Source organism: Salvelinus alpinus, chromosome 14 (genome assembly GCF_045679555.1).
Source record: "Salvelinus alpinus chromosome 14, SLU_Salpinus.1, whole genome shotgun sequence".
Lineage (NCBI taxonomy): Eukaryota > Metazoa > Chordata > Actinopteri > Salmoniformes > Salmonidae > Salvelinus > Salvelinus alpinus.
In genome coordinates this window covers 1,775,368-1,794,283 of record NC_092099.1, presented here as the reverse complement: position 1 = coordinate 1,794,283, position 18,916 = coordinate 1,775,368, and the positions used below count along the sequence as shown (strand labels likewise).

At 43.1% G+C, this 18,916-nt stretch overlaps 1 protein-coding gene across 1 annotated transcript in view; it reads right to left on the bottom strand.

Moving 5' to 3' along the window:
* Positions 1-18,916, bottom strand: part of LOC139539205 (striated muscle preferentially expressed protein kinase-like) — a 111,573-nt gene that overhangs the window by 46,304 nt on the left and 46,353 nt on the right. Inside the window, exons 10-12 of the mRNA XM_071342106.1 lie at positions 12,413-12,642; positions 10,610-10,729; positions 1,822-1,926 (exon numbers count right to left, since the gene is read on the bottom strand). Coding sequence (XP_071198207.1) covers positions 1,822-1,926; positions 10,610-10,729; positions 12,413-12,642 — 455 coding nt within the window. The remainder of the gene's footprint in view (positions 1-1,821; positions 1,927-10,609; positions 10,730-12,412; positions 12,643-18,916) is intronic.

Below are 18,916 nucleotides of genomic sequence, written 5' to 3'. Positions count from 1 at the left end.
AACTGGAACACGCTGTCGTACATGTCAATCCAGAACATCCCAAACATGCTCAGTAGGTGACATGTCTGGTGAGTATGCAGGCCATGGAAGAACTGGGACATTTTCAGCTTCCAGGAATTATGTACAGATCCTTGTGACGTGCCCGTGCATTATCATGCTGGAACATGAGGTGATGGCGGCAGATGAATGGCACAACAATGGGCGTCAGGATCTCTTCATGTGCATTCTGTGCATTCTAATTGCCATCGATAAAGTGCATTTGTGTTCATTGTCCGTAGCTTATGCCTGCCCATACCATAACCCCACCTCGACCATCGGGCACTCTATTCACAATGTTGACATCAGCATCCTGCTCGCCCACACGTCTGCCATCTGCCCGGTACATTTGAAACCGGGATTCATCCGTGAAGAGCACACTTCTCCAGTGTGCCAGTGGCCATCGAAGATGAGTCGTTGACCACTGAAGCCGGTTACAACGCCGAACTGCAGTCAGGTCAAGACCCTGGTCAGGATGACGAACAAGCAGATGAACTTCCCTGAGACGGTTTCTGAAAGTGTGTGCAGAAATTCTTTGGTTGTGTGTGAGGATGTTACGTTCCCCAGTTTCTGTGTTATAGTTTGTATTTGAGTGTGTGTGTTTCAGGAGATGGCTTCCTAAAATTCTCCCCAAGCAGCTGATTGGTCGGCCCCAATTGATGATTGGAGAGCTGACCCCGCCCCCTCGTCAAGACGCAGCTGTCTCCAATTACCAATGCCTTCTGAAGCTATAAAAGCCAGTGTTCTGTTATTCAGAAGAGAGAGATTTTTGCTGAGAGAGATGATAGGCAGGCTTAGACCATTGTAGGCTGAGATCATTGCTGGAGAGATTGAATGTTATATAGATCATTGATGAGAGAGGAGGTTGATGGCTGAGGGTTATAGCATGTTGGTCGATGGTATGTACTGTGTTAGTTGTTGCTGGGAGCAGTTGGTATGTTCCGTGTGAGATTGTTGCTCAGCTAGAGCTTACTTGATGTCCTTTGTTTATTAGTTTGTTTGAGTAATTGTTTGATATTCTGTTTCATTTGTTCCCAGGGGGGAAGGGGAAGGCACCTAGGGAGTGCTTAGGCAAGAGGCCCGTGGGCATACATATACCCGTAGTATATTCACTGTCTAGGTAAGACCTGGGCGGACCACCCCTTGTATTTTGGTTAGCGCACCAGGCGGTGCTAAGTTAGGTAGGTAGTGGGTAGGCAGGTTAGATAGGAGAGGGGGAGCTTTGACATTTACTTTCTTTGTTTTGGTTCCGTCCAGCATCTTTTCCCCATATTACCGTGTAAAGGAACAAATCCCTAGTAAACGGTCAATTCTGCATTTTGTCATCCTTACTTGCACCTACAGTCCCCTACCTCTTTCACTTCACGGGGAGTTGAGTTGTAGCAGGGTGTTGCGTTCCCTCTTCAGAGGCGTGCGTAACAGAGGAACATTTCTGGGATCTTTTATTTCAGCTCATGAAACATGGGACCAACACTTTAAATGTTGTGTTTATATTTTAGTTCAGTATAGAACTTTTCCTGTACTACGAAAATGGATATGATACCTCCAGCCTCATCTTACTCAATATTCTTAATCAGTAAATGATTCACCCTGGTGCCGTATCCTTTGATTATAAACTTGGTAATACCAAATACAGTAAAGATATACATCTTTCTTCACTTCATATTTATTTTTCATCGGGTGATGTTACAACTGTCTAGCAGCTAGCTTTTGAAATACAGGGAACCATGGTTCCACAATCCACATTATAATGAATGATAGAAATGCTAGTGAAATGAAAATTACCAATAGAGGGATCCAGCCTCCGGGGTTTCTTCCAGCTCAGGGTGATAGTCTTGCCAGTAACCGCCTCTATTACTGGGGGCCCATCTGGAGGGTCTGGAAGAACCTCTGAAAAGAACCAAACAGTAAGTGTTTAACACCATAAGTGTTTTTTTTTCTTTGATAAAATGTATATCCTCCTATTCATATAAACAGTATCCCTTTACCACCTACCCTAACTTCTTGAATAGGAGGATATACATTTTGTAATAGATTTGAACATTTGTTAGGGCTGCAGTCCAAACAAATTTTTACCCTCTAAGCCCTCGCGCTAGCAGCTTTCCCTCGGGGGAATCCCCATCGAAAATGGATGCAGTTTGATTGCATTCTTACTTGGAGGTTCAATTCACTAAAGTTGACCCCCTCTGCCCTCGATTTTGCTAGAGGGAGCAACTTTCATCACTTGTGTCATTGATATGACCCACAAATCAATGCAAACTGTAGTCACGTGTCATACTCCAGCGGCCGCGAACTGTCAAATTTAATCAACATGGCTTAATTTTCGGCATGTCAGATACATTTATTAAGCTAGGGTCACTTAGAATTGTCCTTGTTTTTGACAGAAAAGCACATGTTTTATCTATTAAAATAACATCAAATTGATCAGAAATACAGTGTAGACATTGTTATGTTGTAAATCTACATAGGCGTACAGAGGCCCATTATCAGCAACCATCACTCCTGTGTTCCAATGGCACGTTGTGTTAGCTAATCCAAGTTTATCATTTTAAAAGGCTAATTGATCATTAGAAAACCCTTTTGAAATTATGTAAGCACAGCTGAAAACTGTTGTCCTGATTAATGAAGCGATAAAACTGGCCTTCTTTAGAAAGGCCAGTTAAGTATCTGGAGCATCAGCATTTGTGGGTTTGATTACAGGCTCAAAATGGACCAGAAACAAAGACCTTTCTTCTGAAACTCGTCAGTCTATTCTTGTTCTGAGAAATGAAGGCTATTCCATGTGAGAAATTGCCGAAAAACAAGATCTCGTACAACGCTGTGTACTACTCCCTTCACAGAACAGTGCAAACTGGCGCTAACCAGAATATAAAGAGGAGTGGGAGGCCCCAGTGCACAACTGAGCAAGAAGACAAGTACATTAGTGTCTAGTTTGAGAAACAGATGCCTCACAAGTCCGCAACTGGCAGCTTCATTAAATAGTACCCGCAAAACACCAGTCTCAACATCAACAGTGAAGAGGCGACTCTGGGATGCTGGCCTTCTAGGCAGAGCTGCGAAGAAAAAGCCATATCTCAGACTGGCCAATAAAAAGAAAAGATTTAGATGGGCAAAAGAACACCGACACTGGACAGAGGAAGATTCTAAAAATTGTTATGGTCAGACGAATCTAAGTTTGAGGTGTTCGGATCACAAAGAAGAACATTCGCGAGACGCAGAAAAAATGAAAAGTTGCTGGAGGAGTGCTTGACGCCATCTGTCAAGCATGGTGGAGGCAATGTGATGGTCTGTGGGTGCTTTGGTGGTGGTAAAGTGGGAGATTTGTACAGGGTAAAAGGGATCTTGAAGAAGGAAGGCAATCACTCCATTTTGCAACGCCATGCCATACCCTGTGGATGGCGCTTTATTGGAGCCAATTTCCTCCTACAACAGGATAATGACCCAAAGCACAGCTCTAAACTATGCAATAACTATTTAGGGAAGAAGCAGTCAGCTGGTATTCTGTCTATAATAGAGTGGCCAGCACAGTCACCAAATCTCAAACTTATTGAGCTGTTGTGGGAGCTCCTTGACCGTATGGTACGTAAGAAGTGCCCATCAAGCCAATCCAACTTGTGGGAGGTGCTTCAGGAAGCATGGGGTGAAATCTCTTCAGATTACCTCAACAAATTGACAACTAGAATGCCAAAGGTCTGCAAGGCTGTAATTGCTGCAACTGGAGGATTCTTTGACGAAAGCAAAGTTTGAAGGACACAATTATTATTTCAATTAAAGATCATTATTTATAACCTTGACAACGTCTTGTCTATATTTCCTTTTCATTTTGAAACTCGGTTCATGTATGTTTTCATGGAAAACAAGGACATTTCTAAGTGACCCCAAACTTTTGAACGGTAGTGTAAATGACATTGATTTTAGCGTTGGCAAATTGGCTGAGTCTCAGAGTGAGGACCCTATAATAAGTAGCTAGCTTCATAAACATATATATATATATTTTTATAAATTACCAAACTATAAAACTAGCTAGCCAGCTATTGGTGACTGTCGCTAGCAACCTGACTGGAGTGCTAGCTAGCTATGTTAGCTCGCTAGGTACATTAATAGCTTTAGGTTGGTTGTTTTTAATCTCAATTTCAAGATTTCCACCATTGAGATTGCCTCTTTGATCATCACTCTCCCTCGCTTGGGTAAGGTACACTCGGTTGTGACGATGTAACACGTAATTCAAGGACTGAGGGTTTAGGGCCGAGGGCTGTCTACTTTTTATTTGGACTGCAGCCCAGGTCCCCTAGTTAATGAGGAATGGTAAAATGACCCTCTTGTGCATGCATCAAAGTATGCTGAATCCCAAATCGACCTCTAGCCCATAAACCCTTGGCAAGGTGCGCACAATATGGCAAAAACTCCACCCAGTCGAGGCAAAGCAAGGCAAACCTATGTAATTGCTGTGTTGCTTAAACCTAGCAGGTCCTTTCAGATCTACAGGAGTGCCATGGGGATAGAGGCTATAGTTGTTGATTTGGGATTCAGCAACAGACTAGACTCTTTTGAGGCCGTCATTGTAAAAAATAATTTGTTCTTAACTGACTTGCCTAGTTAAATAAAGGTAACATTTAAATTAAATTAAATTAAAAAATGATTCTATTGACAAAGTTCATCAAATGTCAACTGACTCAACATGTCTGGAATTTAGGCAGTATGAGGCCCATACATGCACATGACAAGTCTTACAACTCATTATAAATGTGACATAATGCATTAAACCTTTAGGCTTTGTTGGAATCGGGGTAAACTTTGAACATTGTTTAACGCATAAGCATAGTATATAAAGGAGTGAAAGAGACAGGTTTTTATGTCAGTTAATGGTTCTCTGTAGAAAGACAGATGGCTTTGGAACAGGAGGAGGTCACAGGATTGCTATAGGGGAAGCTGAGGTCCGGTCAGATCCCTGAAGGGTGAAATTATGGTTCATTACCCTATTACCCTCTTCCTGTCGAACCATAAGATGTAAGGATTGGAGAGAGGGAAGAGTGCCCAAGTGGAGTATATATACTTGTAGTGGTGGAAACATGTCTTTGTCTGAATACAGCTGTGTCGACCCTTTGGGAAGAATTAAACTTGGTTAAGCTTCTCTAGTGTCTGGGAGTTATTTACTCTGAAAAATTAGAACCTAACAGATGGCACTGCGAGCAGGGTTCACCACGATTTGTAGTCAAACCAAAGAGTCCAGATCAGTGAAGCAGAGCTGGCAACAGACAAGGTAGGCTAGTTCCTATATCTGTTTCCACTCATTTTGACATCTTGGAGAGATGAGAATCGTAGGCTGAACAAATTATGGGATACGGACCTGGAGAGCCTGAGTTTAATTCTGTAGGCCGATTGTATAACGACCGGTCGTAAATATCTGGTATAGGGTAGGTTCCATAAGGATAGGTACCGAGTGGAGGTTTTCCTCTGCGAGATACATGCTAATATAAGTGGTGGTTAGGTTCCTTTAAGGATAGGTATCGAGTGAATGTTTTTCTCTGCGAGAGCCAGGAGTGACAAAATACAGGGGAGGATAGGTCCCTAGTGGGGTTATTCCCCTGCGAGATCTGTAAAAGGGACAAAAGTCCCAGTGAGTTTTTGTAAGATGACAGTTATAGAAGCTATTGAGTTAAAGTACAAGAAGGAAAAATAAGATATTCGAACATGGTTTGATTTACGTGTAGTAGCAGTATCAATATGGAGAGAGGTTGGTTTATGCCTTATGGGGAGGGGGAGCCAAGAGAGATTATGTGGGTTATCAATAATAGTGATATAAAGAAATAATGCAATAAGACATTAAGTCATCCGTATTCTCCAGTAATACATTAGCAGACGCTATAGTAAACGTTTGAAAACAAGGAATTAAGTGCCGGGACCAATTAATTATTATCCGGGGAAGTGTGTAGTGCTACCTTGGAAAATAGTTAATTAAAGGTGTGTATTATAGACGGGAGTGAAGAAATCCAAAACCCACTGAACACTGTCGGGAGAGATTAAGTAATAATAACTATTGATATGGCGACAAACGGCCCCGATTCTCCCTGTAATATTGAGCTAGGTGCATTGATAGAATTTGCACTTCTGCTTTGATGCATTTCTTTTTCAAAGAGCAAACAACAAATCCTCCGGAAAGTAGCAGGACAGGAACTTTTACCTAGCTGTGTATAGCCTCGGTTCGATCGATAAGTGGTTGATAGAGATTACAGTTTCTATGTGAAGGAAGACATATGAAATCACGTCTTACCTAACTTTTTAGTAGAGGCCAGGGATCAAATATTGCAGATTCTTTACGATGAGAAATTGGCTAAATTTGCCAGAGGAAAATGTATTTTGGGTTGAAGAATCTAGGCAAAATGCCAGGGGAATGGATTCTAAAGGTAACAAATTTAAATGATATACATTTACATTTACATTTTAGTCATTTAGCAGACGCTCTTATCCAGAGCGACTTACAGTAGAGTGCATACATTTTATTAAATTTTTACATACTGAGACAAGGATATCCCTACCGGCCAAGAGCAGACGCTCTTATCCAGAGCGACTTACAGTAGAGTGCATACATTTTATTACATTTTTACATACTGAGACAAGGATATCCCTACCGGCCAAACCCTCCCTACCGGCCAAACCCTCCCTAACCCGGACGACGCTATGCCAATTGTGCGTCGCCCCACGGATCTCCCGGTTGCGGCCGGCTGCGACAGAGCCTGGGCGCGAACCCAGCCCAGCCTGGGCGCGAACCCAGAGACTCTGGTGGCGCAGCTAGCACTGCGATGCAGTGCCCTAGACCACTGCGCCACCCGGGAGATCTGTTTGGCTATATCTACAGATAGCCAAACACTCTTTGCAAACTCAGAAAGCCTTGGTGGGTTTTTTGATCTCATGAGACATTTAATGTCGTCTTATTCTGAAATAGATTTCTAGAATGGTCGAAAGGGTGGAGGGGTCACGAGGAATTAGTATAGGGGATACCAAACCTAAAATGAACTTTACATTTTTTTATGTGGTGCGTTGGTTATGGAGAATCATGGGGAAAAGAGACCAGTGAATCGTTAGACTCGGTGGCGAGATAATGTCGCCATGTCTAAGGGTAGTACATGCTAAATAAAGGACAGTGGATATACAATTATCAGGTTTGGTTTATAATTAACACCTTTGGATTGCTGAGTAAAATGTAGCATAGTGAGAGAGGGAGGACATTCTCTTTTCCAAAAAAGGGGGTTTCATTATTTCTCGTTGGAAGGTCCCCAGAGACTGTGGGCCTGTTCATATGTGTTCTGGACCTACGGTTCACCAGCACGTACACACCATTTACTGGTTATGAATGTGCGTTAGTGGTGTGTTGATTTGGGTGGCCTACACACTGCGAACAATTTAGACTAAGGGTGCATTGAGATACTGATCTTTAATTACCAGGCCACTCGTGACAGGGAAACAGGGCCAAAGGGGGGCTGCAATGAGAAGAGTTATTACCGGCAATAAAGGTTTAGTTTATAAATGTACGTTCTAACAGGGATGATGTGTGCAAAACTGAGAAGCTGGGATTCGAGTCCTATACTCAAAGTAAGCACTAAGGACTGTCATTTATATATTTTTTGGAGTAGTGACTAGTGAATAGTGTGTTATGGGTTAGATGGAATGATAGAGGAGTATCACTCCCAGAGACTGTATATTATTACTGGAGATAGCTCATAGGAGAGGGAGGACAGCTAACTGTACACAATATGGGGATTTAATTGACCATTACACATACCCAGATTATGGCATGACTGCAGTAGAGATCTGTGGGGGCTCATAAATTAAGATCATGGTGAGAGTAGAATAGATAGTGGTGGCATTTCATACACTATAGTAAAGACACTCAAGAAACCTGTGACTCAGAGTTTTGTTAGGTTGGATATTCTTCCCAACTCATGAATCTTTTCCCAATTTCTAAAACCCAGTGAACACTTGACAGATTAATTGAAGAAGGCTATAGGCACGGGCCATGTTAGTAGTAGCAGGGGTTACTTTAGTAGCATTGTTGGGATATCAGTTTATGAGGACTCGTGCCACATGGATTGGTAACTGGTAACTGGGAGACCAATGGGAGTAGAGGGGAGGCTGTTATTCAAATGTCACAAATTAGTGATCGTGCCATAAGAGAAGAGTCTATGTGGTCAGGAAATGACCCATGTGTTGCAGTGTGTATATCCTCAGGTGAAAGCAGAGATAACCAAGGGCATGGGCTGAATTCTGGAGATTGAGTGTACATCAAGATACACCAGGCGGGGGTGTTGGGGACAGCGTTGGTTTGGTCCACACACAGTACTCCTTACAGCACCTGCAGCCGTAAAGATTGTAATGTCTCTCCTTGGGGGTGTGCATAGTTCTCACGTGAAGTGAGGTCCAACTGCATAATGGGTGAGCTTGAAGACACCATGACAGAGGAAGTGGAGCGAAAGAGAGAGAGAGAGAGAGAGAGAGAGAGAGACTAGATTCCACTGTAAGACATGCAGATGGGTTGGGTCTGGGAGCAACTTTAAACATCATAGTTGGGTTGGGTTAGCTGCTTTATTGGTTATTGCATCAAATGAAAGGGGATAGATGTTGGGGTAATTGTACTCTAAACAACATGTTGAAGGCATTGCTGTGAAAGCATATCTTTTTAGGGATAGGGGGCAGTATTCGGAAGTTTGGATGACTGAGGTTCCCAAAGTAAACTGCCTGTTAATCAGGCCCAGAAGCTAGGATATGCATATAATTGAGTTGGATAGAAAACACTCTTTGTTGTTTTTCCTTTCTATTGAATATGCTACTGTCCGGTTGAAATATTATTGATTATTTAGACAATAAACAACCTGAGGATTAATTATAAACATCGTTTGACATGTTTCGACAAACTTTACTGGTACTATTAGTGTGTATTCGTCTGCATGTTGTGACCGCCTTTGAGCCAGTGGATTACTGAACAAAACGCGCCAACAAAACAGTTTGCGAGTTTTTGGGATATAAAGAGGGACTTTATCGAACAAAACAAACATTTATTGTGTAACCGCTCTTGTGACTGCAACCAGATGAAGATCATCAAAGGTAAGTGATTAATTTTATCGCTATTTCTGACTTTTCGTGACTCCTCTACTTGGCTTCAACATGTTTGTATGCTTTTGTATGCGGGGCGCTGTCCTCAGATAATCGCATGGTATGCTTTCGCCGTAAAGCCTTTTTGAAATCCGACAGCGGCTGGATTAACAAGAAGTTAATATTTAAGCCGATGTATAACACTTTTTTATTGATGTTTATTATGAGTATTTCTGTATTTTGAATTTGGCGGATAGCGGAACGCCTATCCCAGACAGGATATACAGTGCTGAGTTACCTCAAGAGGATGTAATGTTGATTAGGGATGCGCACTTGCATATCAGGTGTCGTGCCTATCAGGTGAAAATGGAGGAGATGGGGAACAAAGTGAAAATGACATGACTTGGGAACACCTCTCGGAACCTGGGTCCGAAAGGTAGACTGGGCGAAAGCATGAGTAGGCTTTTTAGGGCTTTCATTTTTCTGGAATCCAGCAGAAAAGTATCCTGGAGGCATAGTCAGGTGAAGAGAGAGTGGGAATTGTTATGGTGTCAGACTTTGGTTTTCATGCATATATAATTATGCATAGCTTCTCACATTGTTAATACTGTTATGTTTTGTGTGTCTTTTTGTTGCTTTACAAGTCGTATGCTATCACACTCTTAGGAACCAGCAAGGAGAGAGTGGAGAAACAAAAAGTGCTCCAGCTGACATGTAACAAGATGGCAGATATAGCTGGAATATCATTTTGTTGTGTGATGAGAGATGGAAACACAATTGTGTATGGTGTGGTCATAGAACAGAGGCCATACGTCTCTGAGTTTGTAAACCTCACATTGAATGTTTGTTATCATTGTTTGTTCATTTATAATCATTTGGTTGTTTTTTTCAATTCATGTTTTGTTATCATTGTTTGTTCATTGATACTAATTTGTTAGTTTTTTAAATGAATGTATTATTATCATTGTTTGTCCATTTAGAAGTAATTTCCAAGTTTATGTAAATTGAACATTAAGAAGCTTTGTTCAAAAAGAGCGACTGTTGGATTTGGGGTGAACTTTGAACATTGTTATACGCATAAGCATAGTATATAAAGGAGTGGAAGAGACTGGTTTTTATGTCAGAGGTTAATGGTTCTCTGTAGATTGCTATAGGGGAAGCAGATGGACATCTGTGGATTAGGCAAAGGAGGGGTTGAGGTCAGGTCAGATCCCCTGAAGGGAGAAATTATGGTTCATTACCCTTTTACCCTCTTCCTGTCGAACCACAAGATGTAATTATTGGAGAGAAGGAGGAGTGCCTAAAGTGGAGTATATATATTTGTAGTGGTGGAAACATGTCTTTGTCTGAATACAGCTGTGTCGACCCTTTGGGAAGAATTAAACTTGGTTAAGCTTCACTAGTGTCCGTGGGTGATTTACTCAGAAAAATTAGAACCTAACAGCTTGAAGTAAGTATTAACAAAAAGTAATCTGGGATTCCTCACCAGTCACATATAGATGGGCATAGCAAGTGGCCTTGCCCACCTTGTTGGAGATGACACTCTTGTATACCCCTCCGTGAGCATGGCAGACACAGCTGATGACCAGGCTGTGGATGTCTCTGACTGGAAGAGAGGAACAGCACAGGGGTGAGTTTCCCAAAGCGCATCATAGCGTTAATCCTGCTGAAAGTCCGTTGTTAGCGTTCAAGATGTTTCCCAAAAACCATTGCTGTACTACAACTGATGAATCAAATATAGGAACTTTATCTATAAATTATGGTGCATTTAATTTTGGACAATGTTTGGACAATTTTACAAAATATTTTGATGCGCTAGTAGTGTATGAAAGTCGCAGTTGGATTACAGTTGAAGTCGGAAGTTTACATACACTTAGGTTGGAGTGTATGTAAACAAACTATAGTTTTGGCAGTTACTTTGTGCATGACACAAGTCATTTTTCCAACAATTGTTTACAGACAGATTATTTCACTTATCATTCAGTGTATCACAATTCCAGTGGGTCAGAAGTTTACATACACTAAGTTAACTGTGCCTTAAAATGGTTTGGAAAATTCCAGAAAATGATGTCATGGCTTTAGAAGCTTCTGATAGGCAAATTGACATAATTTGAGTCAATTGGAGGTTTACCTGCGGATGTATTTCAAGGAAAAAAAATTGTAGACCTCAACAACTCTGGTTCATCCTTGGGAGCAATTTCCAAACGCCTGAAGGTAACACGTTCATCTGTACAAACAATAGTATGCAAGTATAAACACCATGAGACCACGCAGCCGTCATACCGCTCAGGAAGGAGACACGTTCTGTCTCCTAAAGATTCATTTACTTTGGTGTGAAAAGTGCAAATCAATCCCAGAACAACAGCAAAGGACCTTGTGAAGATGCTGGAGGAAACAGGTACAAAAGTATCTCTATCCACAGTAAAACAGGTCCTATATCGACATTATTTGAAATGCCGCTGCCCATGGGGACAAAGATCGTACTTTTTGGAGAAATGTTCTCTGGTATGATGAAACAAAAATAGAACTGTTTGGCCATAATGACCATTGCTATGTTTGTAGGAAACAGGGTGAGGCTTGCAAGCAGAAGAACCCCATCCGAACCATGAAGCACGGGGGTGGCAGCATCATGTTGTGGAGGTGCTTTGCTGCAGGAGTGACTGGTGCACCTCACAAAATAGATGGCATCATGAGGAATTAAAATTATGTGGATATATTGAAGCAACATCTCAAGACATCAGTCAGGAAATTAAATCTTGGTCGCAAATGGGTCTTCCAAATGGACAATGACCCCAAGCATACTTCCAAAGTTGTGGCAAAATAGCTTAAGGACAACAAAGTCAAGGTATTGGAGTGGCCATCACAAAGCCCTGACCTCAATCTCATAGAAAATTTGTGGGCAGAAGGAGGCCTACGAACCTGACTCAGTTACTCCAGCTCTGTCAGGAGGAATGGGTCAAAATTCACCCAACTTATTGTGGGAAGCTTGTGGAAGGCTACCTGAAACGTTTGACCCAAGTTAAACAATTTAAAGGCAATGCTACCAAATACTAATTGAGTGTATGTAACCTTCAGACCCACTGGGAATGTGATGAAAGAAATAAAAGCTGAAATAAATAATTCTCTTTACTATTATTCTGACATTCTAAAAATAAAAGGGTGATCCTAACTGACCTAAAACAGGGAATTTTAACTTGGATTAAATGTCAGGAATTGTGAAAAACTGAGTGTAAATGTATTTGGCTAAGGTGTATATAGCTGCACTAATAAAGTACTAATCTCAACTCACACTGTGTCAATTTCCTGTCCTCCATGCTGTCGATCTTCTTGCCATTGTGGAACCACACGATGGTGGGGTACGGCAGGCCGGCCACCTTGCACTTGAGCACGGCCTCCGTGCCCTCAATCACATCCAGGTCGTACAGTGGCTTGACAAAGTCAGGCATAGTAAAGCGCTCAACCTCGTTGACCAGTAGCTCAGGCTCCTCCGGGATGGACGGCATCTTCTCTAGCTTCGCCCTTTGGAGGGAGGAGAGCAGGGAGGGAGTGAAATGAAACAGAGGGAGGGAGGGGTTAGAGAGATAGAGATAGAGCATCTTGTTGAATGTGCTTAATATGGATTGTGAAATCTAGGCTAGATTATTTCTAAATTCTGTATTTAGACAGTGAAGCTAAAACTTAAAATGTCTCTATTCTCCACCATTTGATCAATAAGATCAATATGACACAATAGTAGAGAATGTTTTATTTGGGGGGATTTTCATACATACACTACATGACAAAAAGTATGTGAACACCTGCTTGTCGAACATCTCATTCCAAAATCATTGGCAGTACTATGGAGTTGGTCCCCCCCTTGGCTGCTATAAAAGCATCCACTCTTCTGGAAAGGCTTTCTACTAGATGTTGGAACATTGCTGTGGGGACTTGCTTCCATTCAGCCACAAGAGCATTCGTGATGTCGGGCACTGATGTTGGGTGATTAGGCATTGTTTGCAGTGCGTTCCAATTCATCCTAAAAGTGTTCGATGGGGTTGAGGTCAGGGCTCTGTGCAAGCCAGTAAAATTCTTCCACACCGATCTCGACAAACCATTTCTGTATGAACCTCGCTTTGTGCACGGGGCAATGTCATGCTGAAACAGGAAAGGGCCTTCCCCAAACAGTCTAGAATATCATTGTATGCTGTAGCGTTAAGATTTCCTTTCACTGGAACGAATGGGCCTAGACTGAACCATGAAAACAGCCCCAGACCATTATTCCTTCTCCATCAAACTTTACAGTTGGCACTATACATTGGGGCAGGTCGCGTTCTCCTGGCAACCGCCAAACCCAGGTTGGTCTGTCAGACTGTCAGATGGTGATACGTGATTCATTATTCATTACGCGTTTCTACTGTTCCAGAGTCCAATGGCTGCAAGCTTTACACCATTCCAGCCAACTTTTGGCATTGCGCATGGTGATCTTAGGCTTGTGTGCAGTTGCTCGGCCATGGAAACCCATTTCATGAAGCTCCCGATGAACAGTTCTTGTGCTGACGTTGCTTCCAGAGGCAGTTTGGAACTCGGTAGTGAGTGTTGCAATCGAGGACAAATTATTTTTACGCGCAATGTGCTTCAGCGGTCTCATTATGTGAGCTTGTGTGGCCTACCAGTTCGCAGCTAAGCCGTTGTTGCTCCTAGACATTTCCAATTCTCAATAACAGCACTTGCAGTTGACCGGGGCAGCTCTAGCAGGGCAGAAATTTGACGAACTGACTTGTTGGAATCCTATAAACTTACTTTTTGGTATCTAAGTGCCATGTTGAAAGTCACTGAGGTCTTCAGTAAGGCCATTCTACTGCCAATGTTTATGTATGGAGATTGCATGGCTGTGTGCTCGATTGTATACACCTGTCAGCAACCAGTGTAGCTGAAATATCCTAATTTACTAATTTGAAGCGGTGTCCACATACTTTTCTATATATAGTGTATATGCTTCACCACTTAGACATAAAATTAGGGAAGACCGGGGACAAAATGTATTGTATTGAATTTTACTCTATTGTTCAGAGACCCCTTGAAATAGGGCGGTCATTTTTTTTATATAAGAAACTTACATCTGTCTCAATCATTCATACACTTTTTTGCACTAACTCTGTTGCACTGACTCAATGCACACACACTGGACTCTACCCACACACTCACACATACTTACACTGACACCCCAACAGACACATAAACACATACTACATACTTCCACACACACATAACACGCGGACACATGCATAATGATACCACAGTCACACACACACACACTTTCACGCTCGCCACAAATACAGCTAATACTGTCTATTATCTATCCTGTTGCCTAATCACTTTACCCCTACCTACTGTATATGTACATAGCTACCTCAATTACCACGTACACCTGCACATCGACTCGGTACTGGTACTCCCTGTATATAGCCACGTTATTTTTACTAGTTATTGTTATTCATTATTCACTGTGTATTTCTTCCTGGAGTCAATATTTGTATTTTTATTTTATTTTTATGTTTAACTCAGCATTGTTGAAAAAGGACCCTTCAGTAAGCGTTTCAATGTTAGTCTGCACCTGTTGTTTACAAAGCATGTGACAAATACAATTTGATTTGATTTAGGTCTGTGCATAAAACGCTCAGATCAAAATATAGATTTCAATCTGAAAAGTCCTGACGTTACATTTGCCGCCATGCCAGGGGCAATTGTAACAGTAACTGGGGTCAAATGTAACGCCTAAGAAATAAACCAAATAAACTCACTTAACTTAAAAAAAACATTAACGTTTATGAACTATCATATCATCATAGACATATGTAATGACTTTGCAAGAAATACTTATTTTTATGTATGTAACCAATATTTACAGTAACACCCCTGTTTGGTTCGGTTCCTCTCACAATATATTGAATAGTCAAATTTTTTTTTTTTTTTTTTTTTTATTATTATTTTTTTTTTTTCACCTTTATTTAACCAGGTAGGCTAGTTGAGAACAAGTTCTCATTTGCAACTGCGACCTGGCCAAGATAAAGCATAGCAGTGTGAACAGACAACACAGAGTTACACATGGAGTAAACAATAAACAAGTCAATAACATGGTAGAAAAAAAGAGAATCTATATACAATGTGTGCAAAAGGCATGAGGTAGGCAATAAATCGAATAATTACAATTTAGCAGATTAACACTGGAGTGATAAATCATCAGATGATCATGTGCAAGAAGAGATACTGGTGTGCAAAAGAGCAGAAAAGTAAATAAATAAAAGCAGTATGGGGGGTGAGGTAGGTAAATTGGGTGGGTAGTTTACAGATGGACTATGTACAGCTGCAGCGATCGGTTAGCTGCTCGGATAGCAGATTTTTAAAGTTGTTGAGGGAGATAAAAGTCTCCAACTTCAGAGATTTTTGCAATTCGTTCCAGTCGCAGGCAGCAGAGAACTGGAAGGAAAGGCGTCCAAATGAGGTTTTAGCTTTAGGGATGATCAGTGAGATACACCTGCTGGAGCGCGTGCTGCGGGTGGGTGTAGCCATCGTGACCAGTGAACTGAGATAAGGCGGCACTTTACCTAGCATAGCCTTGTAGATGACCTGGAGCCAGTGGGTCTGACGACGAACATGTAGCGAGGGCCAGCCGACTAGGGCATACAGGTCGCAGTGGTGGGTCGTATAAGGTGCTTTAGTAACAAAACGAATGGCACTGTGATAAACTGCATCCAGTTTGCTGAGTAGAGTGTTGGAAGCTATTTTGTAGATGACATCGCCGAAGTCGAGGATCGGTAGGATAGTCAGTTTTACTAGGGTAAGTTTGGCGGCGTGAGTGAAGGAGGCTTTGTTGCGGAATAGAAAGCCGATTCTTGATTTGATTTTGGATTGGAGATGTTTGATATGAGTCTGGAAGGAGAGTTTGCAGTCTAGCCAGACACCTAGGTACTTATAGATGTCCACATATTCTAGGTCGGAACCGTCCAGGGTGGTGATGCTAGTCGGGCGTGCGGGTGCAGGCAGCGAACGGTTGAAAAGCATGCATTTGGTTTTACTAGCGTTTAAGAGCAGTTGGAGGCCACGGAAGGAGTGTTGTATGGCATTGAAGCTCGTTTGGAGGTTAGATAGCACAGTGTCCAAGGAAGGGCCGGAAGTATATAGAATGGTGTCGTCTGCGTAGAGGTGGATCAGGGAATCGCCCGCAGCAAGAGCAACATCATTGATGTATACAGAGAAAAGAGTCGGCCCGAGAATTGAACCCTGTGGTACCCCCATAGAGACTGCCAGAGGACCGGACAACATGCCCTCCGATTTGACACACTGAACTCTGTCTGCAAAGTAGTTGGTGAACCAGGCAAGGCAGTCATTAGAAAAACCGAGGCTACTGAGTCTGCCGATAAGAATATGGTGATTGACAGAGTCGAAAGCCTTGGCCAGGTCGATGAAGACGGCTGCACAGTAATGTCTTTTATCGATGGCGGTTATGATGTCGTTTAGTACCTTGAGCGTGGCTGAGGTGCACCCGTGACCGGCTCGGAAACCGGATTGCACAGCGGAGAAGGTACGGTGGGATTCGAGATGGTCAGTGATCTGTTTGTTGACTTGGCTTTCGAAGACCTTAGATAGGCAGGGCAGGATGGATATAGGTCTGTAACAGTTTGGGTCCAGGGTGTCTCCCCCTTTGAAGAGGGGGATGACCGCGGCAGCTTTCCAATCCTTGGGGATCTCAGATGATACGAAGGAGAGGTTGAACAGGCTGGTAATAGGGGGTGCGACAATGGCGGCGGACAGTTTCAGAAATAGGGGGTCCAGATTGTCAAGCCCAGCTGATTTGTATGGGTCCAGGTTTTCCAGCTCTTTCAGAACATCTGCTATCTGGATTTGGGTAAAGGAGAAGCTGGGGAGGCTTGGGCGAGTAGCAGCGGGGGGGGCGGGGCTGTTGGCCAAGGTTGGAGTCGCCAGGAGGAAGGCATGGCCAGCCATTGAGAAATGCTTGTTGAAGTCTTCGATTATCACGGATTTATCGGTGGTGACCGTGTTACCTAGCCTCAGTGCAGTGGGCAGCTGGGAGGAGGTGCTCTTGTTCTCCATGGACTTTACAGTATCCCAGAACTTTTTGGAGTTAGAGCTACAGGATGCGAATTTCTGCTTGAAAAAGCTGGCCTTTGCTTTCCTGACTGACTGCGTGTATTGGTTCCTGACTTCCCTGAACAGTTGCATATCGCGGGGGCTCTTCGATGCTATTGCAGTTCGCCACAGGATGTTTTTGTGCTGGTCGAGGGCAGTCAGGTCTGGAGTGAACCAAGGGCTATATCTGTTCTTGGTTCTGCATTTTTTGAACGGAGCATGCTTGTCTAATATGGTGAGGAAGTAACATTTAAAGAATGACCAGGCATCCTCAACTGACGGGATGAGGTCAATATCCTTCCAGGGTACCCGGGCCAGGTCGATTAGAAAGGCCTGCTCGCAGAAGTGTTTTAGGGAGCGTTTGACAGTGATGAGGGGTGGTCGTTTGACCGCGGACCCGTGGCGGATACAGGCAATGAGGCAGTGATCGCTGAGATCTTGATTGAAGACAGCAGAGGTGTATTTGGAGGGCAGGTTGGTCAGGATAATGTCTATTAGGGTGCCCATGTTTACGGATTTAGGGTTGTACCTGGTGGGTTCCTTGATGATTTGTGTGAGATTGAGGGCATCAAGCTTGGATTGTAGGACTGCCGGGGTGTTAAGCATATCCCAGTTTAGGTCACCTAACAGAACAAACTCTGAAGCTAGATGGGGAGCGATCAATTCACAGATGGTGTCCAGGGCACAGCTGGGAGCTGAGGGGGGTCGGTAGCAGGCGGCAACAGTGAGAGACTTATTTCTGGAGAGATTAATTTTTAAAATTAGAAGTTCGAACTGTTTGGGCATAGACCTGGAAAGTATGACAGAACTTTGCAGGCTATCTCTGCAGTAGATTGCAACTCCTCCCCCTTTGGCAGTTCTATCTTGACGGAAAGTGTTATAGTTGGGTATGGAAATCTCAGAATTTTTGGTGGCCTTCCTAAGCCAGGATTCGGACACGGCAAGGACATCAGGATTGGCAGAGTGTGCTAAAGCGGTGAGTAAGGCAAACTTAGGGAGGAGGCTTCTGATGTTGACATGCATGAGGCCAAGGCTTTTTCGATCGCAGAAGTCAACAAATGAGGGTGACTGGGGACATGCAGGGCCTGGGTTTACCTCCACATCACCCGAGGAACAGAGGAGTAGTAGGATGAGGGTGCGGCTAAAGGCTATCAAAACTGGTCGCCTAGAGCGTTGGGGACAAAGAATAAAAGGAGCAGATTTATGGGCGTGGTAGAATAGATTCTGGGCATAATGTGCAGACAGGGGTATGGAGGGGCGCGGGTACAGCGGAGGCAAGCCCAGGCACTGGGTGATGATAAGAGAGGTTGTATCTCTGGACATGCTGGTCTCAATGGGTGAGGTCACCGCATGTGTGGGGGGTGGGACAAAGGGGGTATCAGAGGTACGGAGAGTGGAACTACAGGGTCCATTGCAAACCAAAACAATGATAATGAAAACTAGCCTGAACAACAGTATGCAAGGCATATTGATATTTGAGAGAGACATACAATAAGGCATAAAGTGATTGCAGGTCTTGATTGGGAGAGCTAGCTAAAACAACAGGTAAGATAACAGCAGCAATAACAGGGTGCTAGTCTAACACAGCAACAACAGGTAAAAATGGCGACGACTAGGCAGAGAGGGTCGGATTAACTACACACAGATCCTGAGTTAAAGCACAGAG